The sequence below is a fragment of the Dermochelys coriacea genome, chromosome 11 (assembly GCF_009764565.3).
Source record: "Dermochelys coriacea isolate rDerCor1 chromosome 11, rDerCor1.pri.v4, whole genome shotgun sequence".
Taxonomy (NCBI): Eukaryota; Metazoa; Chordata; order Testudines; family Dermochelyidae; genus Dermochelys; species Dermochelys coriacea.
This window is the reverse complement of record NC_050078.2, coordinates 54,191,727-54,217,444: the sequence shown is the minus strand read 5'-3', so window position 1 is coordinate 54,217,444 and position 25,718 is coordinate 54,191,727. Positions and strand designations below refer to the sequence as shown.

General features: G+C 40.1%; 1 protein-coding gene across 4 annotated transcripts in view; it reads right to left on the bottom strand.

Moving 5' to 3' along the window:
* The window catches only part of MYO1B (myosin IB), a 177,425-nt gene that overhangs the window by 71,322 nt on the left and 80,385 nt on the right, over positions 1-25,718 (bottom strand). For all 4 annotated transcript variants that reach the window (XM_038421890.2, XM_038421886.2, XM_038421888.2 and 1 more), the window contains exons 4-7: positions 22,330-22,424; positions 15,972-16,076; positions 12,270-12,316; positions 6,489-6,552 (exon numbers count right to left, since the gene is read on the bottom strand). In XM_038421890.2, the coding sequence (XP_038277818.1) occupies positions 6,489-6,552; positions 12,270-12,316; positions 15,972-16,076; positions 22,330-22,424 (311 nt within the window). The remainder of the gene's footprint in view (positions 1-6,488; positions 6,553-12,269; positions 12,317-15,971; positions 16,077-22,329; positions 22,425-25,718) is intronic.

Below are 25,718 nucleotides of genomic sequence, written 5' to 3'. Positions count from 1 at the left end.
GAACCCCTTTAAATACATATTTTTTTGCATGCTTTACACAGAGAAATAAACAAAAAAAAGTGACAGCTTTGGTTTGTTTCATGAAAAGACTGACCATCTAAACGTACATCGTGTTTCTTTCACATGGGAATAAATTACACTGCTAGATTCTCGCTGGAATGCCTCAAGGAAGACTACAGAAGGCTGGGGAAGATGCTTAAAGTAATGAAGGCTCACATGGATCTTCAGTGGGATTCTACCTGTCCCTAGAGAAGGAGAGCAAAGGTGCTACCAGGAGGACTTTGGTATAGTTGACCACTGGGAAGTATTTATGGAGAGATGCCTGTTCTCATGGGATGGATTCCATCTGAGTAGGGACAAAAATACACTTCTGGGATGGAGGTCGGCACAACTGATTAAAAGAGCTTTAAACTAGGATTTGGGGGAAGGCTGTTGAGAGATGCACATGTAATCTCCACATCTGATTCTAATACTGAGCAAGAGGAAAATCAAGTAAAAGAGGATACAGGGATAGAAAAAGGAACAGAGGGTAGGAGAACGGACAACATGAGGGAAGACAGCGCCATAACCACTGGCAGTAACAGTCAGGCAGATGACACTGTACCTCATGGGCAAGGAATCTGGGTGAAGCCAAGCAGAAACAACTAAGATGTCTGTACTAGAATGCAAGGAGCCTAGGTAACAAAATAGAGGAACTGAAACTACTGGAGTAGGAAGTAAAACCAGTTATTATAGTAATAATGGAAACATGGTGGAACAGCAGTCATGACTGGAATTCAGATATTGAAGGGTATGTGCTGTTCAGGAAGGTCAGAAATAAAGGTAAAGGTGGTGGAGTAGCATTGTATATTTATGACAAGGTAGACTGCAGAGAAATTTAAGTGAAATAATGCATAAAACGGAATTTGTTTGGACAAAGATCACTTTGGGGAAGAAAAGCAACAGAGACTCCACTAGGATAGCGCCTGGGGTCTGCTACAGATCACCAAGAAACAATATGGATATGGACAGAAACATCTTTAATATTTTTAATGACATAAATACTACTGGGAATTGAGGGATTATGGGAAACTTTAATTTCCCAGATACAGATTGGAGAACAAGTACTACTAATAGTGGTAGAGCCTAGGGATGTAAATATCGGTTTAAAAAGTTAACCAGTTAAACAATTAAAATATCGTTTAACCAGTTAACTGAGGTCACTCCAACGGGCGGGTCCCACTCGGCCTGGCGCAGCCAGGGCCGCTGGGGTCCTGCCCATCCCGACCCCACCTAAGCCAGCCTCTTCTAGCCACCCTTTGATTCAGGTAGCTTCCCCTCCTCCCCCAAAACCTAAAGACAGTGAGGGGAATCTTAAAAGAGACAAAAGCCCTTTTCTTCCTGCCCATCAAACTTCTACTGATTTTTAAGCTGCAATGAGCTCTTGCTGACCCCATTCCAACATAATCGGTCACATGCAGGAGTTACAAACATTTATACCACTCTCATGCAGAAATCAATATCACAGACTCAAAGGTCAGAAGGGATCATCTAGTCTGACCTCCTGCACACTGAACCGCACCGACAGTGGCTACGGTTACAATTAGGACCTTTTTAGAAGGTTTCTGGGCAAGGCATTCTTATTTCTTTCACCATGGTAGGACACTTTCCCACGCAACTCCTGAATTAATTCTCCTGGCATCATTGTGGTACTCAGCATAGCTGCATAAGGACCAGGTCTATACACAGACACTTTCAGCATCTCCTTCCTTTCCACCTCTGATACCCTCAGGAGACTGATATCACATAGGATCGCCTAGGAGAAATGGGGGAAGTTTTCATTAAAAGTGCTCTTACACCAAAAAAAAAAAAAGGGCATATAGACCCACCCTACCCCCCACATTCTGGATCGCCAAACCAAGCGGCTGCTAATGTGCCTTTACTGTGCTACTCACGGATCAGCAAGTAGTTTAAAGTGGCTGATGTGGGGCCCCAGTCCCCTCATGAGAGATTCCGCAATTTGGGAATGAAAACGTTCCCTCCTGCCCCGTTCATAAACAGCTTCCCGTGGTGCTATGGGGAATGTCCATTGTTTGACCAGTTATCTCTGCTCCCGACATGAGCGTCCAATAAACTTGATTAAAAGTGCAGTCACCCATGACCCAGGCGGGGTAGGTATACTCACCATGGCTAAAGCAGCAAAACACCACAGTGAACAGTTACGGATTCTGATTATGTTATGGCTTGCACCTAATGTAATAAGGGTTGTTGGGTTTTGTTGGTTGTTTTTTTTTGTTTTTTTTTTTTATGAAAACGGCCTTGCTATGGAAACATTTCATTCATGTACTATGGCTCCTTTATTTTTTCCCCATGACTGACAGCTGGAAATGTGTCCTTCGGCATGTCATCAACACCTGAAAGTAGACTTTCACTGATTAGAAGGACGAGAAAGAGAACATGGGAGAACATGTTCACCAAGATAATGAACACCTCCGGGAAGCTCACCCAATGCTGAGAGTGTGGCGGATTTCACTGTCTGAGAAGTTAGACATGGACATGGAGAGCAGGAAAGCTTCCAATGTGCGAGAGCATGCGGCGCAGAATGAGATGCTTCAGATTATGAGGGACCAAGCAGACATGTTGAGGTGTCTGGTTGAATTGCAGGAACAGAAGCAGGTGGGTAGAGTCCCTCTGCAGACAGCATTGCCTGGTGCAGAATCACCCTCCCGCAAGTGTTCTATGAGGCATGGGTGAAAAAGTCCATTTTCCCTTTCACTTAACTCAGGGGGTGGGTACAAGGAACAGAAGGTGCCCATTCACAGACCTTTGATGGTCTGGAATATGTTGTTATGTTACACAGCTGAAAATGTTTCTCCTGTTCCAACTTTACAACCCCTTTTCCCTAAGGTTACCTTTTCTTTCTATTCTCCCTCCTTATTTATGTTTGTCAAATAAAGTAAATGGATTCAAGAAATAAATGTCCTTTATTGAGTAGAAGCAGTGGGCTTGGGCAGCGATTGGCTTTACAGGGACAGTGATACAAGCCAGGTGAAGGTTTGTGAAAGCACAATGCAGACAAGCAGCTCACATTACTGTGACTCATTATTGAAACAGTTTTTCAAAGTCTCATGAATACACGGCGCCCCTTGCTGTGCTCTTCTTATTGCCCTGGTGTCTGGATGCTCAAAAATGGCTGCCATTCGATCTGTCTTAACTGCCCACCCCTGTGGAAAAATTTCCCCCCCTTTTTCCCCACAGATATTATGGAGCACACAGCAGACAGCTATAAACATGGGGATATTCTCCTCACTAAGGTCCAATCTTGTTAGTAGACTTCTCCAGTGCCCTTTCAAATGACCAAAGGCGCATTCAACCACCATTCTGCACTTGCTGAGCCTATAGTTGAACTGTTCCTTACCGCTGTCCAAATGGCCGGTGTATGGCTTCATGAGCCATGGAACAAGGGGTAAGCTGGTCCTCCAGGAGAACCATAGGCATCTCAATGTTGTCAATGTTCATTTTGTGGTCTGGAAAGAAAGTCCCAGATTGCAGTTTTTTGAACAGACCCAAGTTCCTAAAGATGTATGCATCATGAACCTTTCCCAACCATCCTATGTTAATATCTGTGAAACGCTCCCTCCCGTAATCCACCAGCGCTTGCACAACAATTGAAAATTATCCCTTTTGGTTTATGTACTCTTTGGCAAGGTGGTCTGGTGCCAAGATGGGGATATGCGTGTCATCTATCGCCCCACCACAATTAGGGAACCACATCATGGCAAAACCATCCACTATGTCCTGCACATTTCCCAGACTCATTACCCTTCGTAGCAGAAGTCAATTAATGGCCCTGGCTCACTTGGAGCACAGCAGCTTCCATAGTTGATTTACCTACTCCAAATTGATTCCCCACTGACCGGTAACTATCTGGTGTTGCAAGCTTCCAAATAGCAATCTCCACTCACTTCTCCACTATCAGAGCAGCTCTCATTTTTGTATTGCTGAACTGCAGGGCAGGGGAAAGCTCTGCGCAAAGTTCCTGGAAGGTGGCCTTTCACATTTGAAAGTTCTGCAGCCACTGCCCATCATCCTGCACCTGCAAAACAATGCAGTCCCACCAGTCAGTGCTTGTTTTACAGGACCAGAAATGGTACTCAGAGTGCAGCTGCTCTGTAACTGCCAGCAGCAACTGTGAATTTTTTTCTTCAATGGCTTGTAGCAGGGTTGCTTGGAGAACATCACTATGTTCTGTGTGGCGGGCCCTACTTCAGCTCTGGAAATACTGCAGGATAAGGTGCAAGGCGTTTGAGATGTTCACAGCAAGATTGCAAAACTGAGCAGGTGCCATGCTTCTGGCATACCTGTGGCGGTTATAAGGTGCGAAAATCACTGGGTTGTTTGCCATTGATATGACGGAGGGAGCACAGTGCATCATGGGATGCCAACGCAATGTTCCCATTCTCCCTTGCAACAATGTTTTGGTCCCATGAGGAATTGCACAAACTTCCCAAAACACACTGCGGCAAGTTGTACTTTGGGATAGCTACCCACCATGTACTGTTTTGTGCATCTATGCAGGCACTGCTAGTGAGGACCACTCCATTGAGACAATGAGCACAGTGTGACCACGCACAATTAACTTACTTCAGAGTCTCAAGGTCAAATTCGATAAAGTCGACTTAATTTTGTAGCATAGACAAGCCCTAAGTAGCTGATCACAGTCAGTTTCAACACACATGCCTAGAGATGTGATTAATAGGATTTAACAGATGAACTTTTCCACTCACCATTTCTTTTTCATGATAGCATTCATGCAGTAAGGTGCCAAATGCATGAAAAAGAGTTGTTAGACACTTCAATACAGATATATAATTTATAATTATCAAATATAAGCTGTCGTCAATTTGGAAACAGACCAGACCTGACTAGCTCATCAGGTGTTTCAGTTGCTTCCATTTTACAAGATTTGCTTGAAGGTTTTTATTCCCACATACGGTACACAAGACATTACAGGTCTGACCAGTTCCCACTGAAGTTGATGGACGTCTCTCTCTTCAATGGAAGATAGATGGGATCTACATGAATCACTATGCTAATTATACTCTCTAGTCCCCTGTGGGCAGTTCCTTGCATCCACATTACCCCACTGAAGGGGGCCACAAGGGAGATCATTGTAAGATATGGTCCTATAGTAAAGGGATTATCAAAGAAGACTGTTTCATGCTTGTCGGCATTTAATAATTCTGTGCTTCCCAAGAGTTGGATTCCCTAAGAACACTAATTAGTCAAAGATCTTCCTTCTGAAGTCATTATGAAGGCAATAATATTTAATGGCAATATAAGCTGCAATAAAGTCCATCTTATAGAGCATGTAACAGCATAAAAACAGGGTTGGTGAGGCCCTCCTCCCTATTGAGATTTATAGCATTATATATTAGTATAGTTCAGAATTTTTCAAGCAATGAGTTGAAGGCTTGACATAATCACTCTGCTCATCTAGACGATGTGGTGCAATTAGTTTCTATTTCTTCAAAAGAAGAGCCAGAACCTCCACCACTCTATTTGCAACATTCACATAGGAAATATTTTGGCATGACATGAACCCTAGAGCACAAGGGATTAAAAACTACACCCTTCAGAGGTTGCTTTATAGGTGAAAAGAAAAACAAAGAATTACAGAACTACTGTACTGGCCTCCTTTTGGCAAGATACAATATTTTAATCAGGATAATTAGTTTGGCATTTTATAGACAAAACAGATGAAAGTTCACATACTGTATTAGAGAAAATTTATTTTTTGGATGCAAAATATTTTGACTATTAGATGAAAAACAATACACAAAGCCTGAATGATAAAAATTGTGTTGTCTGTATTTATGCTTTGGTGAGTGCAACATTAAACAAACATAACATCTTTTGGCCTCAAATTTCTTTAGTTGCAAAATTTCAAAGTTAATGGGTATAAGTTTGTATAAACTCTTCCAAGCACAGCCTTAAAAGGTGATCTGCAAAGAAAATCAAATTTGCCCTGTCCCATTTTTGCAGTCTATACAAAAAGAGTATTTTTGTACCTCTCCTGTACTGTCAGTACAAACTAATGACTTCTTACTTTTTATTTATTTTTTTAACTATTTCTCAACAATGGAGTGCTACTCTGATAAGAAAATGACATACCTGGAATCTGATCACCAAACCAAGCTCCCTCTCAGATAACAGCTTCAAGGATGGACGATATATGGCCCCATAAACCTGGCTTATGGACCCGTTAAGCAATACTTTTTAATAGTCCTGGTCCATATTTCCAAATGCATTTTTACTTTGTTTTTTATACAATTCAGTACCAAAGAAAAAGTAACTAGAATTTTCCACCTCTTTATCATGTAACAAATACTGAGTTATAATTAAAAATAAACACTATCTCCTCATAACTCATCTCCCCTCTTTTTACTGCACATTTTGAATAAAGTGCCTGTGAAATGTTTTAAGTCAGTACCAAGTGTAATACTCACAGTTACTTATAACTCCGCCAAGTGGATCACCTTTGAAATCAAACTCAATATCCATATACTTTCCCTGTGGAAACAATGGATTTTAATAATGTTAGATTTGCCTAAGGAAAACCATTCCAGACCTTTTCAAAGTTGCTTTGTCATTTTAATGTACTACAGAGAAATTCAGTTGCTTCTTTGTGGTGTGCGTATTTAAGTTATAACAAATAGTAAATAAGTCTATGTAATAGCTTTTAAGATAATTTTATTATCCCAATTGGGGATTTTTATGGTGATAGGCTATAATCTATAGAGGGTGCAGTTTTCTCATGCAGGTTAATAGGCTTTGTATTTTTTAAATTTGTAGAAATAATTGTGATTGTTTTTAAGACCCTAGTTTGTTATGCAGTCTTGGTTGCAGTGAGATTACCATCTCCAAAAGGGAACTTAATGGATCTTAGGAAAATGACAGGACTATTGGGGTATGAACTGCAGAGTGCACCGACGTGTTGTGATCATGTGGACGCTGCTGGCATGACTAAAAGGTACCTAGTTTGCATTAACATAATCCTCTTTCAAATGAGACTATGTTAATACGAACAAGATTCCTTTCAGTTTTCTCCAGCAGCATACACACTGGGCAGTTAAGTGTGCAATACTTTGGTGCACTCTGCAGTTCACACCTGCAGAACAGTGTAAACATATAGTCTAAGAAAACAATACTTGCTACCTTTTAGGCATTACCAGACCTAGTAGATTGTGGAATTCAGGAACCTATTTTTTGGCCTTCCAGGATTAATTATACTGTTAAGAACAGAACTCGTTCTGGGTGTGGGTTCTTCCAGAAGTGTGGATCAGAGCACTCATAGGGTATTACATTCTTTGGAATTATTATGGAGTAGAATATGCTGTAGTTGCTGATGTGTTATACGAGTCTCTTGCCTTAATAAAGCTGCAGCCTTTTCCCACTAAGTTGTCTGCCTCATCACTCAGATGTTTGGGGCAAAGATTTGAGCAGCCTGTTACCACAGACTCAATTTAACTTTCAGCAGTAAAAGTGTAGTCCCTCTCCTTAACTTCTGTTTGACTTTTCCACATCAGAGAAGATCATTTCATTCTGTGCGTTACTTTAATTTATGTGACAGATGTTCAATTTAGTAACAATTACTTTCAACAGAAACAGCAAGCCATGGACCCTTATTGTTTATGAAGTCAACGACAGTACAGCTCACGGGCAAACAGTTCAAGGATAATGCATTTTGGCAATAATTCAAACAAACTCCAAATACATTCCCGTATAATGGATTATTCTGTTTCACCTTCCCCCAGTGCTTACTTAATGGAGCCAATGAGTTGAAAAGGAAGGTCTTGTGTTTACACATTTCCACTCATTTTACTTAGGACGACTTTTTCCATCACAGAGCAACATAAAATTGAGCATCATATTACACTCCTAAAGCACTGCCTTAAAGATACATTCTTATTTACAGGGTAATTTTGTCAGGATTGGCTTATTAAGAATCTAGCTAAACAGTAACAAGTAATTTTTTTTCGCAATATTGGCAGCCGTGTCACAGACAACACAGGACAGTACTTGTATTTTCTTGTTTAAAAAAATTAATTTGGAACTGGTAAATTTGGGCTTTTTTCAAAATTACATTCAGTTTTTAAAGTAATTCAATCAGAGAATTACCACAATTCCAATTTTCCAATTACTGGGCCAGCAGTATGTTCCCCAAAGAGTATTTTAGCTCTGGATTTAAAGGCAAGGTCTGAAGAAAGACAGACAACTGGTTGTACTCTCTCCCCCTTCATATTCCTGATCTCCCATATTCAACCTTCTACACTTTCTAGCTCCTCGCCGTCTCTTCTTCCCCTCCACCTTCCTGGTTTCATCCAATTCTACTCCTTGTTTTGTTCACCACATCACCTTTCAGGCAGCTTTCCTTCCCAACCCCAAATACTCCAATATCCCCTAAACCTTGGACCTTGCCTCACTCCTGGAACATCTTGCGACACTTTAGAGCCTACAGTGCCTGAGATAAAAATACTCTACTCTGTTCAATTCAGAAAAACAAACAGGGTCAATCAGAGGAGCAGTCAGAGCAGCCACAGCTGTGTGGAAGCAACACACGAATCTCCTACCAGCTACTGAGCAAGAGTTTGCGGGGGGAAGGCCTTCACGTGACAAAAGCAGCTCTCCAGCAACCCTAAGTTCTATCCAGGTGGAGGACCACAGTATGAATGTGCCATCCTAACCAACTTTGGGGCCCAATTTAAAGCAATAAAGATATTCTAATGAATCTGAATTCAAAGTCAGCCCATGGAATTGTGGGATACTTTCAGCGGACACCCAGAGCACAAGTCCAGTGGGGTTGTGTCTACACTGCCAAGCAATATGGCTTGAACCCTGCATCCTGGCTTAACTGAGGCTCGCACCCTCCACCCCGTGGGACCTGGCACCCTGGATCTGAGCCCTTGGTTAGCATGATTTTGTGTGTAGAAGGAAGGAGGATTAGGCTCGAGCCTGAATTTGAACAGTGAGCTTACACTGTTATGTCGACATACTCTCTTTGTGGCTTTCTACTTTCAGCTCCTAAGAGAAATTTGGGGATGGGTGCTCAGTCTTTTGGGTCTCCAAATATTTAGTTCCAGCTTATTAATAGCAATTATATTTATTCCCAGTTGCCAGCTCCTATACAGTTTTGTTAGGGGGCTTATTCCTTCACCCACTTACTTCCCTGGTCCTTCTCACATGAACAGAGAGCAACATTACCTGAAGTCCAAAAGTGCAAACAATTTGATGTTTATTGGGGTGAACTTCCAGCAAGCATGATTCCAGTTTCCTTCCTTAGTGTCCCTATTCCCAGCTCTGACACCACAGAGCCTTACATCTGTGTCCCTGTTCCCATTCCTGCCCTTAGCCAAACATGATTCCAATTTCCCCACCCCCATTCCCTGTTCCCATTCCCCCCCCACACACACCCCCACTTCCCAATTGACTGCAAACTATATAGTAAAACTTGAGTTCTGCTTAGCTATACTTTAACTAATCGTCTTACTGAAATTTAACTAACCAATCCTAACATATTGTAACATGATTATTTAACCAATTATATCCCACCACCTTAATTAGTTTACACCCAGCAAAATTAATTATACAGCAGACAGGATCAATCAAAAAACCAGACACAGATTATACAGACAAACAATAGCAAAGTGGGAACTATAACGACAAAACAATACAGAAGTGAGGATTTCACATCCGAGCTATTGATAAGTGAGTTCTTGCCAGACAGGATGCTATCAAACTAAGTTTCCTTTTACATTTTCTAGGCACTTCCCTTTCTCTGGAGGCGATAGGCACTATCAGGACAGGATTGTATTCCTAACAGCCCAATAGCACCTTCTTTCAATGTGACTAGTTTGGAATTTGAGGATCTGACCATTCGCTTCCCAGCTTATGGCTGCCTCTGCTGCTTAGCCAAAGATCTTAGCCTAAGCACAGGGCCTCAGACTGTCACAGTAAGAGAAGGACCTTACACCGGCAGACAGTGATTTTGATTCTTTCTTTTATACCCTATAACTAGCTAAGTGATAAGAATACATCTAAATTCTTTGAGTATAAGCCTTTACAGACAGGCCTGAATATCTATATCCTAACAAGTTTCACATTTGGTTTTATGCTGAAATCTTTCCTTAACAAGGTATTGACTTGCAGAGTACAAATCCACTAACAGAAAACCAGAACAGCTAACATGGTGTTCATCGCAAAACTGAAGAGTAAACACATGTAGAAATTTCATGCCTGCAAAATGAATCTGAAAGAAAGAAAGAAAGAAATGGAATAGGAAAAGAAAGAAAGAAAGAAATGAATAGAATAAGAAAGAAAGAAAGAAAGAAAGAAAGAAAGAAAGAAAGAAAGAAAGAAAGAAAGAAAGAAAGAAAGAAAGGATGATGCATATTGCAGTGATTAACTTGATAAATAGCACAATGCTCCTTGTCACATGACTGTTTAGGCAACCAACTGTGTCAGGAATAGCATCAAATCTAGCTGAGGTATAGATAAGTGGCAACTCTCAAATTTAGCTCTCTCTTGCATATTTTGGTTTCAGTCTAATTTGATGTTAAACTCAGAAAGCAACAGAAACTCTTACCAGGAGACTAAATGCATCTGTAGAACAGGAGTCACAACGAATCATGAATTAAGCAATTATTCAGAAGGGAGAGGTGAAATGTTTTACTGGGTCAAATGAAACATTAAATACTGTACATCACAGAGCAATGTGGTTGGTTTCATAAGTAGTGCTATGACAAATATTGTTTTCCTTTTAATCGACATGGTCATTACTTTCTTACAAGAAAAGCTTCTCATGTAAGATGAAAAAGAAAGGTGATCCAACACCCTCTCCCCTTTTGGGATTCAAGTTCAGCCTTGTAAAAATGTCATGAAAACCTACCAATGCTTGCAAAAGTATACTTGCCCTCCCTTAGTGCTGAAGATGATTTAAAAAATCTTTTAATCCTTCATTAATATTATTTGCCTTGGGCAAACAAAGGAATAGAATCTGACTTCGTCTTTCGGAACATAAGCTGGCAAGAGAACCAAGTTCCTCCCAACATACTGTCTTTTCATCTACTTACTAGGAAGATCAGTTATGTAATGGGAATAACAACAACTCTGAAAAAAAGAGTCATTGCTGTTTACAGGTCTCACCTAACAGGAAATATCTGTTTTCTTAGCTGTGCAAGTCCAAAATTACCACAGATCTAGCTCCTATGGTGGGTGTGGGGTAGTTTAAAGTATTCAGCAGAAATGTTGGTCTATTTAAATAGTTCCAGAGGTGAAAGGTGCAGATGGAGAAAGATCCCTTGTCCAAGTGATCCCTCTGCTTCTGCTCAAAGCCACTAACCAAGCAAGAGTTAGCCTCACTCTAGAATGAAATGACTCTCCCACATGCATGCAGTTAATTAGGGAGCATGAGAGCTATATGCCATTCCCTATGGGGCAGATTGAGTTTACAGAAACCTACAGTGCTGGGATGAGGCCTCCTATCCCTGATCAAAAGGATAGTTTTTGGATGTCTGGTTACATTTACACAGCAGCTAGAAGGGTGCTTCCCAGTATAGGGCAGAGAAACGCAGTAGCTCTGCTTACGCTAGTCTGCTAAAAACGGCCGCGTGGCCACGGCAGCACAGGCAGCCACTCAGGCTAGCTGCCCAAGTACATACCCACCAGTCAGGTGGCATTTCAAGTGGCCCTTTGCCTCCTGGTGTACAGCTTGATTCTAAAAGGAAGATAGACAGACAGTGCCACTTGGGTTACTCACTTGCTACAAATGCCTTAGAAATTCTGGGAAGTGACTGATGGACTCGTTTCCTCCTCAGAATAGGGATTAACCTCCACAGCAAAGCAGCCCTGCATTCTGGAGAACCAGCTAGTGCTGGAGTAAGTTTTAAAAGCTAGCTGTGAAGCAGTAAGGGAAAGATCTACATGGGCTCGGAGAAATTCTATGTCCCACATTAAGAAAATACCAATAAATTCCAAGAATTTCAAGACATGACAAAATTTGGTTTGGAACAAGTTGACACAGTCCATTTAAAGGTTTTCTTAATTAACACAGACTTTAAAAAATATACTGCAGATGAGCAATAATGCCTATTAGAACATCTGCTCCAGACACATATGATACTGGCCAGGCTTCTGTAACTACATAAAAATCTATAACACTCTAAACTTTGATAGGAATTATTTCCTTTACACTATATTTATGATCTTCTGTGCCTTGTACATATACTTACAAATCTAGAAGAGTTGTCATTTCTTACAGTTTTGGCATTTCCAAAAGCTGGTAGGAAAGAACAAAAAATAAATGAAACCTGGCAAAAGCATTTAAATACTAAAAAACAAGTCATGACTGCATGTTATGCAAAAACAAAAATAAACAAATCGATGCCTGATGGAAAACAAAGCACTGTCCTGTATTTGAGACATCATTATCAGTTGCTAAAGATGGGTTTATAAAAATCAGTTTAGTTTGAAGTTTTCTAACAATAAGAGCCAGTGAAGAAAAAACTTTCCCAACATTATGGTCAACGTGGTTTTGAACTATGCCTGGCAACTACCAGCTTACAACATGCATGCAACATGAACTCAAAATAAACTGTAGGGCAAGTTAAGGAATTAGATTTCATCCTGTAAAGCTGTGTTTGTCAAATGGAAGTGTGTCACTCACTATTATGAAATATAGTGCTCATGCTCATTGCAGAAGGCTTCGAGCTAACTTGTCACAAAATATATATCTATACTTTCAGTACTCAAGTAAAATTGACACTGAGTGGAAAAATGTATGTTTCTCAGCTTTAACAAATTTTCATGGAGAGACTATTCTGCGTCAAAGAACTCAAGCCAAAATACAGAGTTTGTTACACTTGGAGGCCAGGGTTAAAAGTGACACAAATTTTTTAAAAAAAAAAAAAAAAAAAAAAAAAAAAACCTTTATACAGTGCAATAAGTCACCTTTTTAACAACCATATAATTAAATACAGTGCTACACATGAGACTCATTTGTAATCATGCACAGAACTAAAAACAAATGTTCCATTATAAAGAATCAGAGACAGTTTTCTCCTAAATTCACTGTTTCTCATGTTAATTTACATTAGCAGTATAGTTAAAAAGCAGAGCATTCCCTTAAGATAACTTATGCAAACATAACATACTTCTGCCATTTTCTTGCATTATAGCTTAGTGTAAATGCAACTGCACATAAAGGCATAGAATATGATCTAAGATGTAAAAAAATCTAAGCAGCAGCTGGTACTTGGTCATAGCATGGTTACTGTTAATCATGGGAAGATATGGTGTCACTTCTCTTTTACCGGAATGCAACCAAAAGCTGGACAACACAGCAACAGGTAGCACAAATAGCAGTGCTAAATTCTCAAAAGAAGCAAGGAGTGCCATACACATCAAGATTATATAAAATCATACTTTTAAGTCAGGGTTTCTCAAACTGCAGGACCTGACCCCCCCAAAAGACATGGATACCTAACCCCACTTGGTACCAGATACTGTTTCAGCAGCACTAACAGGGCCATTGCATGGTACACTGACAGATCTTGCCTTATCTCTTAGCACATTTCCTATTCCCCGCCCATAGTAAGTTTTATGTCCCCTTCCTTCCTTCACTTCCATTTGCATGTCTTTTTCCATAATGCCTCAATACACAGAATCCCACTTTGTTTGCAAAAAGAGAACCCACTGATGGACACGGAATTATATCATAATAATTAAAGAATACTGAGAGAAAATAACTTGAACACTGCATGTAATCTGGTCAGCAAGGTGAAGTTATTGTAGACTGGACTATAACACTTTCTTGTGTGAATGTATTGTTCTATCTTAATAGGGGTCGTCGGAAGGGCTAGCAGGGAGACAAGACAAATCTTCAAACAAACTCTTGGGGGAAGGGGGAGGCGACAATTACAACACAACAGAGAAACTATTAACTTCAAGGCTCCCTAGTCTCCAAGGAAGATGCAAGTCTTGCTTTCCCAGGGTGTTTTTTTTCCCACCAAATTCATCCGATGAAGTGAGCTGTAGCTCACGAAAGCTTATGCTCTACTAATTTGTTAGTCTCTAAGGTGCCACAAGTACTCCTTTTTCTTTTTTCCCAGGGTAGGAGCCCCGAGAGAGCAAAAGAATACTGAACAGTTAAAAAGCCCTTGTCAGGAGAGGGCTGGGGGAGTCAATTGTGAGGGGCTATCAGGGGAACGGGGTGGACACAGTGAGCAGCTCTACAGAGAAGTCAAAGAGTTAGAACTTTCCCCAGATCCGGTGACCGGCAAGCCTTAGGAAAAGAGAGGCAAGCATCTGTTGTCTCTAAAATCAGGCTGGATAATGTGCTTGTTAACAGCAAAAATGGAGAGAGAGAGAGAGAGAGAGAGAGAGAGAGAAACACACACACACACACACAGACGGACCTCAACCCTATTGTCCCTCTGCAAATTTGTGTACAGTCAATCCCTTACCTCTCTCTAAAAGCGCAAAGTTTCAAAAAGTTCAATGAATAGAAGATTGGTGGGGGTGGAATAGATCTGGACAAGAAGAAGAAGTCTGGAGATAAATGTGAGAAGGGAGGGACAGGCAGTAGAAACAAAAGTGAAACTGTTTGAGCAGCATATTCCAGAAGTCTTGAGGTCTTTCTGAGTGTAGCCTTCATTGATTTGAGATCTACCATACCATTCTCTCACTAGAAGGGAAAACTTATAATGGCAGCAGGCCCTAAAAGAGACCCAGTTTGGGAATATTTTAATGAATTTCCTCTATCTGTGGGTAAGACAGGCATGCATGCAAAATGCAAACAATGCAATAAAGAAATGCAAGGTCTGGTTGCCTGAATAAAACAAAATCATGAGAAGTCTTGCTGGTTTTACTAAAATATTATATGTTTGCTGTTGAAGAAAAAGATCCAGAATACATAACGTCGTTTTAGTTAAATAAAACAATGTAAATGTCTTTCTGGTGATGTTCTTCTCCTAATACAGCATGGCAAGAAAATCCTCCAAATATTAATGATTAACCTGTTGAATTGGAGATAGTTCACCTCCCAATGGCTTCATAAATATCTGCTTCAATTACCTTTGGTAAATGAAATAACCAAACAATCACCCATTTTCTGATATAGCTGTAAAACTAATCTGAAAAGTTTTCTAAATAAATCACTTAAAAATGTATAGTGTGTACCTTCTAAAAATGAAACCTACATCTATCTACGAGTTGTGAAGAATATATATTAAGGTTTAACAACCAACAAGAATGCACTTTTATGTAGAAATCCATGATTACATCGAGTTTTCCTGACTAGTGATTTAAATCAAATCCACCCTATCTAAAATCCTTTTGTTCTAAATAAATACTTGGCTTTATAAGGCTATTTGGTCATCATTACCACTCCCATAGCTCCCTAAGGGAAACAAACTACAGATAGAAAAGGAGGACTTGTGGCACCTTAGAGACTAACAAATTTATTTGAGCATAAGCTTTTGTGAGCTATGAACCCAAGGTACGCAGATCTACTGAGTTAATCACGGTTGATCGCAGCAGACTGCAGTCAGAGAGTGAGAGACTAGCATGCTGAGACAGGTGACAGCTAGATACCTGGAACACATTCACAAAGAGATCAGGAGGGAACAAAAATGCAGTTAGCCCAGAAACTGACATCTTCATTTGCTTCCTTCCTAAAAACCCACTCTTTCAGTCTTGCCAATAAAGAATCAATTTAAACAAAAACAGTTCTATTTAAAAAGAACAGCTGAATAATTGTAAGGCCTTATTTCTGGAATCCTATAAAGCACCAACTATGCTTTTGGATACTGTAAAATAACAAAGGTTCAAATCTTTGCACTAGTGATAGATTCCATTTGCAAAGCCAGCTGACCTGGTAGGGTGATGCAGCGCAGGAAGCAATGTATTTTCTACACGCATTATTAGATTCTTACCTTCAAGCACTGGATTTGACTGTAAAAGTTGTTCTTTTACTTGATTAACTTCTGCTCCTTTTCCACAAACAGCTGCTACATAAGACATAACGAGCTTGCTGGCCTCTGAGGGGTGTGGATTAGAGGATTAAAAAAAGATTGAAGTGAGAAATAGTCCCAAAAACTGGCATAAATATTTTATTTATTATGGAGGCTTGCATACCTTAACATTTTTACCATTCCGGCAGGAGTTAAAGACCCCAAACCTCCTCCACGTATCTGTATCTTCTTGATACTACTCAGGCCCTGATGCTGTGTTGAGGCCCATGCACTCAGACCCCTGTGCGCACATTGAGACCTAATGGTTTCAATGGCCTGGAATATTTAGGACCCAAGCAAAATGATGCTGAACACTAGTGAACCAAGCATATATAGGTCCTTTTCTATTCGGCTTGAGTAAAAGTGACTCAACAAGCTAACAGTATGAAAATTCATCTGCAACATGTCAGGCTACGGACAATGGGCCTTAACATTGCAAAATGCAAAATCCAAATAAAACTATTCAATCAATCAATCAGTCATTAGATTTAGAAGATTTATTTGGCTTTTGCATATTATATATCAAATCACACACATCGCATAACTGTAGCTATAAAAGTCTAAATAAGTAATCAATGCAGTCTATTTTAAAACAGATTACAGAATACAAACCATTAATTTAGTCAATGAACATAATTTCACTGTGTTAATTTTAACATAAGCAAGTTTGAACAAGTTCTGAAATTGTTAAAATCCCAGTTATGTAAACATCAAATCAGTGTCAATGACCCATCCAGATAATATAAGTAAAGATTACATAAAACAAATAATCTGGATCTTATGATAATATTGTTTAGCACAGAGAGCAGCTGTGACAGGAGCTGAGCAAGTAAGGTTTAAAACAAGGTATGCAGTGTTTAATATGATGCAAGATTGCCCAGTTTGGGGTAACTCACAGGATACGCATTAATACAACTTTAAATACAACATAATTACTAACAGCAGGAATCCCACTCAAATCAATATAATGATAATAAAAACTCATTTACTTTCTCCTTTCAAAGATCTGGTACGTATTAAAGGGTCTGATTTCTGCAAAGAACAAATGAAAGGTTACTCCTTGAATTTCGATTCTCTTCCATTTAAGCAAAATTTGCTTAGTATTAACTGGTTGTTTCTGTCCCTAAGTTGAATTCAGCTAACAGACACAGATAGGTATGGCAGGCCTGTGCCCAGGGCCTCATCTCCTGGAATCACACGAGTTCAGCAGAATCTCAGCTTTCATTTTTACAAAGGTTCCCAGCCCTCACCGTTGCAAAGAAAAGCTTGAAAATGGGACCCAAATCAAACCAATGCAGTGATGCCTACCCCAGTCTGCCAATAGCCTGAAACAATAGCTCTTTCAAGAAGGTGTCATCTACAACTGACACTGCTCTTGCCAACCCTGCCAATACCACAGCAACATTAGAAAGTATTGGGAGAGGGGATGATGGGGAAAGTGGGGGGCAGGGGTGCACAGGCTACTACTCCAGATGGAAAGGAGAGCAATTGCCATCACCCCAGCCTCTGCAGTCCGGGAGCAAGACTCTAGCACACAGACTAGAGTGACTAGATAGAAAGTGTGAAAAATCAGGATGGGGGCGTAATAGATGCAAAAAGCCCCAAATATCGGGACTGTCCCTATAAAATCAGAACATCTGGTCATCCTAACACAGACAGTTACACCGTTTGCCTCAACCACAGATTGCCTTTACAAGGCTTCGCAAACATGTAATATTTCAAGATGTAGAGGTGTAAAATAAGATCATTCACAAAATTCTTCAGGATCTGGGGGCTATTTGGAGTATTTTTAATAGGCTAAGACAGAGCAGGGCCATTTCTCCTTATAAACACTCCACAAAAAGCTCCATTTTCCTGAGTGATAGGTTTTAGAGGGCTAGCCATGTTAGTCTGTATCAGCAAAAACGAGGAGTCCTTGTGGCACCTTAGAGACTAACAAATTTATTTGGACATAAGCTTTCATGGGCTATAACCCACCTCATCAGATGCATGGAGTTAAAAATACTGTAGGCAGGGTATAAATATACAGCACATGAAAAAATGGGAGTTGCCTTACCAAGTGTGGGGCGGTCAGTGCTAATGAGGCCAGTTCAATCAGAGTGAATGTGGCCCATTCCCAACGGTTGACAAGAAGGTGTGAGTATCAACAGAGGGAAAATTACTTTTTGTAGTGACCCAGCCACTCCCAGTCTTTATACCCACCTGGGGAAGTGAAGAAACAGATTGACAGAGCCAGAAGGGTACTCAGAAGTCACCTACTACAGGAGAGGCCCAACAAAGAAAACAACAGAACACCACTAGCCATCACCTTCAGCCCCCAACTAAAACCTCTCCAGCACATCGTCAAGTATTACAACCTATCCTGAAGGACGATCCCTCACTCTCACAGATGTTGGGAGACAGGCCGGTCCTCGCTTACAGACAGCCCCCCAACTACACACCACACAACAGAAACACCAACCCTGCAACAAACCCCATTGCCAACTCTGTCCGAATATCTATTCAAGGGACACCATCTTAGGACCTAACCATATCAGCCACACCATCAGGGGCTCGTTCACCTACACATCTACCAATGTGATAGATGCCATCATGTGCCAGCAATACCCCTCTGCCATGTACATTGGCCAAACCGGACAGTCTCTATGCAAATCAGATATCAAAAATTTTAACATTCAAAAACCAGTAGGAGAGCACTTCAATCTCCCTGGACACTCAATAACAGACTTAAAAGTGGCAATTCTTTAACCAAAAAACTTCAAAAACAGACTTCAATGAGAAATAGCAGAACTGGAATTAATTTTCAAACTTGACACCATCAAATTAGGCCTGAATAAAGAATGAGAGCGGCTACGTCATTACAATAAGTAATTTTCCCTCTGTTGATACTCACACCTTCTTGTCAACTGTTGGGAATAAGCCACATCCACCCTGATCAAATTGGCCTCATTAGCACTGACCCCTGCTTCAATTTGATAAGGCAACTCCCATCTTTGCCTGCCTACTGTATTTTTCACTCCATGCATCTGATGAAGTGGGTTGTGGCCCACAAAAGCTTATGCCCAAATAAATTTGTTAGTCTCTAAGGTGCCACAAGGACTCCTCACTGATTTTCCTGAGTGCCTCCCCTGTTACACCTGATTTACAGACAGGCAAACAAATTAGGACAAAAATAAGAATTGATTTGAATCTTTGATGGTCAACAAAATTCAGGTACTTTTAAAAAAAAAAAATGTACATGCTTCTGCATGTCCTACTTGCAGATTAGAATAAAAACAGAAGTATCAAAATACATGAAAAGCTATTCTCTTGGTCTCTTATTCCAGTCTGCCTCAGCCCAATATGTACCAGAAACATAATGAGACTCCCAATCAGCTTTCTAGCAAAAGAAGTCTGGATAATTTTGGATATACTTCCAAACTTTTACTTTATTTCAATTTCAACATATGAGAAAAACCTATGCAAGTCTCCAGATACCTTTGACAGATTAGAAATATTAAGACAAAAAAAGCAGTAGCAAGACATCCTCTTTGTATAAGAGGATGCAATCCACAAAACCAAGAAAATTTACACACCTTGGGGAAACCCATGAGAATGCCACCAGAGCAAATACTCCTGTCTGCCCAAATATTCTTCTCACAGAGATCTCAGAAAGGACAAACCATCTGCAACACAATCCTGTCTACTACACACACTCAAGTCTACAAGACAGTTGACACCACCTCATGGTCAATGGTATGAAAGGCTTCTGATAGATCTAATAATACCAGCATAATCATTCTCCAAATCTTAACCAAAACCAAAAGAAGATATCAGCATCAAGTGATGTTTTTTAGCAAATGTTGAACAAATCTTTTCAATGCTACATGTTAACTTCATATTAATACCTTTTATACATCGGAAAGGATAGCCATATTGGAGGTGAAAGCAATCCGTTTATTTAACTACACTTATACTCCCAAAAAACTAAAGAGTTGACTTAATGCAGTAATATGAATCTGTCGTAGAAAATGTATGAGCAGAAGCGGCTGATGAGCTAAGAGATAAAGACTGATTTATATCTAGATTTGCTGTCTGAACACATGCTCAGGTTAGGGTTGCCAGTTTTGGTTGGACGTATTCCTGGAGGTTTCATCACATGACAATCTTTAATTAAAGATTACTTTTTAATTCCTGGAGACTCCAGGACAATCCTAGGCAACCCTAGCTCAGGTGTTAAGTGGAATGATATTCTGTTTCTACATGGACGTTCTTAAGAGTCTCAACCTTAGGCTCTAATTTCCCAGTGAGTTAGGTGGGTGGAATGCTTGCAATCGTTCTGGGTGAAGAAGAGTTTTTGGCAGTTGGACTAGTGATCAGATGAGGTAGGACACGCGAGTTGGAGCTTCATGCCCATCCTCCACAAAAAAGATCCCTCAGTGTTGAAGGAGCCATTTTCAGTGGAGCAGTAGAAGGGGAATGGAGACAAGAAATGGAAAAATGTCAGGCCTTTCTGGGGAGAATAAAGTACTCTGTATCTCTCTGTTTACAAAGCATCCATTCTGTATGGTATGAAGGCAGTAGCAGGGCATTACAAATTATTGTGTCCCTTTTTTAATCAGTTCAGTTTTAAAACAAAACAAGTTGTTTCAGGTTTTACGCTTCCCTCCCAAATCTCCTGAGCCAATCAGTTTTTCTCCCTGCCCTGTTGGGTTAGACCTTCACAAAAACAACAGGGGAAAGCTATGAAACTGGTTACACACAAAGTGCTGCTGAAAGCACAAAATAAACAAATATTCTCTCTAATCTCTTCCAGTTATTGTAGTCCAAAAGGATCCACTTGAAACAGCAGGGAAAAAATTACTGAGACAAACATGATTTTTTTGTCAGCGGCATCCCCTAAAGGATCACAGCTAGGTTTAAACTGGACAGTAGTTGTGAGGAAATGGAAGATCTTTACCATGGATCAAAGGCTCCTAATGATGCTGAGACAATCAGGCTGATGTGCAGTAGTGAAATAAGAGACTACTCTGCATGCTTAAGTGTTCCTCAGCTATCTGATCTGACAAATCTCCCTAAACAGTCCAAATTCTTTGGGAAGGGCTACTCAAGCTTTGAGTGAAAAAAGAACTAAAGCAGCAAATAAGTGAATGTAATGTAATGTAGGGTAAGTGTGCACTTTCTGATGACATCAGAATAAATCCAGAGCAATATAATGTATACATCACTAAAGAATTCCTTTCAACTATTAATGAAGTTTGAACTACTGTGCAGTGAACTTATTTTAAGGGAATTTAAAATTATTTTTAATATGCTTCTTTACTCAGTAAACCCCCTTCTTCATATCACAGAACTGGAAAAGGAAAGAATTACAGAATGTCAAAGCCTCTCATTCAGGATTCACAAAAGGGGCAATAAAGAAAAGGACATAACTTTGGAGAATGCACATTAAGAACACTAAGGTGCAAAACCTTTCCAACCCTATGTCCCCCAAATGAAGCAACTCTCTATGCAGTCTTACAATATGTACACATGGAGTTTAATTTGTTACACCAATTTTATTTTTGTTTACTGGATGCATAAGCCATAAGTATTCCTGCCTTCAGAAACAATCGCTCAGATGATGTAGAAACAAATGTAAGTGTTCTTTACTTGCTGTTTCTTTTCCACAGCAGCTCTATTAAATTGCTATTTGAGACTATAATGCAATTGATTTTTTTAAATGAGCTCTCAAAGTGAACAGTTATGAAAGTGACATTTATCCCCACATGATTCCATACTTCTCAATGAACTGAGAATTTTCTCAAATTTTTGCTTGAGAGAAATGCAGTTATCTTGTACGCTTGCCAGTGTACTAAGTGTAGCTGAGCACAGCATGAGAGATTTAATTTCCAAAGCCATCACCATTGTGATTTTTATATAAATAGTGTAAGAAATTAAAAGTCTTATGTTTAAAGGCTTTAGTGAATGCTTTCCAGGGTTTTCAACCAATCCCAAAATGGCAGGGGAGGTCCAGTTTTCACAGGCTTGGAGTATATTCTGCAAGGCAAGTGAATCCTGAATTTATTTTGACCTTTGCAATATAGCGTCACCAAAAGGATGATTTGCACATCGATATCATGACATCGCACCAGTACAATGGAATTGCATTTATGCAACAACACTCAATGCAATGTCACACCTGCAGTAGCACATATCATGATGCCATTAGTTTACTGCATGGAGCAAATGCAAAGAGACAACTCCAACACCCTCTCATATTTTTGGAGGGGAGCATGGAGAAGACAAAGCTGTAGATTACCTGTTTTTCCAGCTCCACTCTCCCCAGTAATAAGAATACACTGATCTTTATCCTGGTCCCTGAGGGATCTGTATGCTTCATCAGACAGAGCAAAGCTGTAAAGTAAAAGATGATGAATTTAGCAGAGAAATAAGCAAATGTCATCAAGACATTATATATATATATATATATATATAAAATATGTCCTTGAGATTCAGATAGCATTAAAACAATGCTATGTAGCTTCCTAAGCACTATACCAAGTGATAAATGGAGAACTGAAGCTTCTTTGGAATTCTATGAGCCAATAAAGTCTAACATGGATGTTTGTGATTACTGATTTATTTCATAATTACAATTCTAGAATGGGCCTGGGAAAGAAATAGAAGTTACTTCCCTCCACCACACTCTTTTAGAGACTCATTAAAGCCTTCAGAATTTGCAGACATACGTCCGTCCATGTAAGTATTCATTTAGCCGCCAGGGTAAGAAATGCCGGTATTTTCAGAGTCAAGTAACAATGCAAGTTTACAACCCACAATCAAAGCACTGCAATGAGATATTGTATCAACTTGTTATTTCAACTATATTTGTGGTTAGAATTTATCTTATTCATATCACTACTAACATGCAAGAAGGGGGTTGATGCTCTGCTCTTCCATTGAGAGGAAGATGCTTCGGACAGGAAATCAGTCAAACCTCCATTGTGATCTTATACTTTCCCCTGGCACATACTTCCCCAATTCCACTCCTTCATTCAAGCAAATTTCCTCCAAACCACAACATGCTATATTCCAAAACAACACTTTATATTCCAAAACAATTTCCCCTCTAAAGAAGTGGGATAAACCCTTAAAAACCTTAATATTATGAATATAATTTGAATGGTTAAAGTACACAGAGCATGTTTAAAACATTGACTATCAGTCCGTGGCTTGTCATTGTTCCTTGGCATATTTTCTGATTAGCTGAATTACTGACATTTGGAAACCAAATTTAGGGTAGTGTCACATAATTTGGAGCTAAAAAACAGATTAAGAATTGACATCATCTTCTCTACACTAGCAGAGACTTCAGGCCCACTATACTGGAACATACACACACACAGGCCACGAGACAAAAAAGTCAGACACTTTGGATCTTTGGCTGACAATGAAACTGTATACAGCACATCATACAGTGCTATTAAGAGTGCTATCTACTGTACTGCCAACATTATTTCCTGCAGCACCTGGTTGTTCCCTGAAGATCTCATTCAAGTACTAACTCGGCCTGATCTTGCTTTGTTTATAACATTAGACAAGATCACAGCGCAAGATGGTTTGGAAACATCCATGCCCAACAAGACGCAAAAACAAGACGCTAACTGGTAACTCATATTTAAGAACAGATTGATGCACTAGCCACTTTAACCACAGCAAACAAAAGATGTCCAGCTCCTCTTGATGTATCTGGCATTGATGAGGAGATTCCTAAAACTTTTAATACTGCTCTGGAGACCCATCCATCTTTAGAATTTGAACTCAATGATTCAACTAGATGTGAAAATTGTTTCAAGTACAAGAAAGTAGAGAGCTCTAATGTGTTTAACATTGAAATAGAGTTGATTTGCGATATGGCCAGCATGTAACAACAGTAGCAAAGAAAAGGCTCCACTGCTGCCCAGAGACCATGATGCAATTCCTGGCAGCAGCCCTATTGTCATATATCCAAAGTACAGTTGCTAGATTCACAAGATTCTCTGGTAGGACATATTCAGGAAGAGAATAATATTCCTTAAAGGTGCTGCAGATACACTTGCAAAGTTGAGAGTGTAACACATGCCTCTTAGGCTTATCTGTGTAAATATGTTCATCATAGTTAATTTTAAGCAACATTCTTCCAAAGCAATCTGTGAGGGAAGCAGCAAAATGGGCCAAGGGCCTTCAGGCAGCAATAGGGATGCAGGGAGGGGGCAGGGAAGAGATCACAGAATCATAGAACTGGAAGGGACCTCAAGAGGTCATCTAGTCCAGTCCCCTGCACTCAGGGGCAGGACTAAGTATTATCTAGACCAGTGCTTCGCAAGCTATCTGATGTGGGGGACCGGCAATTATTTTTTCCCCGACATGCGCGTAGACCGGCAGCCGATGGCTCATGGACCAGCACCGGTCCGCAGACCACCACTTTGAGTAGCACTGATCAAGACAATGTCCCTGACAGGTGTTTGTCCAACCTGCTCTTAAAAATCCCCAATGAGGGAGATTCTACAACCTCCTAGGCAATTTATTCCAGTGCTTAACTATTCTGACAGTTAAGAAGTTTTTCCCAATGTCCAACCTAAACTGCCCTTGCTGCATTTTAAGCCCATTGCTTCTTGTCCTATCCTCAGAAATTAAGAACAATAATTTTTCTCCCGCCTCCTTGTAACAACCTTTTATGTACCTGAAAACGGTTATCATGTCCCCTCTCAGTCTTCGCTTCTTCAGAGACTGAACAAACCCAATTTTTTCAATCTTCTCTCAGAGGTCATGTTTTCTAGACCTTTAATCATTTCTGTTGCTCTTCTCTGGACTGTCTCCAATTTGTCCACATCTTCCCTGAAATGTGGCGCCCAAAACTGGACACAATACTCCAGCTGAGGCCTAATCAGCGTGAAGTAGAACTGAAGAATTATTTTTTGTCTTGCTTACAATACTCCTGATACTACATCCCAGAATGATGTTTGCTTTTTTTTGCAACAGTGTTACACTATTGACTCGTATTTAGCTTGAGATCCACTATGACCCCCAGATCCCTTTCCGCAGTACTCCTTCCTAGGCAGATGGGATATTAATAACGCAAGCTGTGGTTTCCATTGGTTATTTCTGGAAGACAGTTTTCATCTAGGAGAGTAACACTACAGTGTCATTTTTTTAAATGAAGTCACAGAATGGTTAGCTCACCAAGCCCATCCAGCCATAGAATCCAGTGCCGTTTGTCCTTCAAACTCATCTCCAAGAATACCACCCCAGCACAAACAAATTGGTATTTCTGGAGTACTGAAGTACCAGGTTTGCAAACATCTGTCCTCACTTGACACAGGGGGACTGGAACAATTTGTATAGTGGGGGTGCTGACAGCCATTGAAGCAAACTGTAAACAGTGTATATAATGGAAACTACTTTGAGCCAGTGGGTGCAGCAGCATCACCAGCACCCCTAGTTACAGCACCTATGCTCAACAGTATTACACCAGAAAACAATGTGGAGACTTCATCGGCAATTTTAGGGCAACTAACACATTCCTAATTCATATCTTGAATGTGTCACCTTAAAATCATTCACCTCTAACAAGGCTACTGAATTCTCTAGTGCTGAAATGCCACTATCACTAGCCTTACATGGATTGTACAGCATAAGCGATTGTCTTCAGAACACACACAATCAATC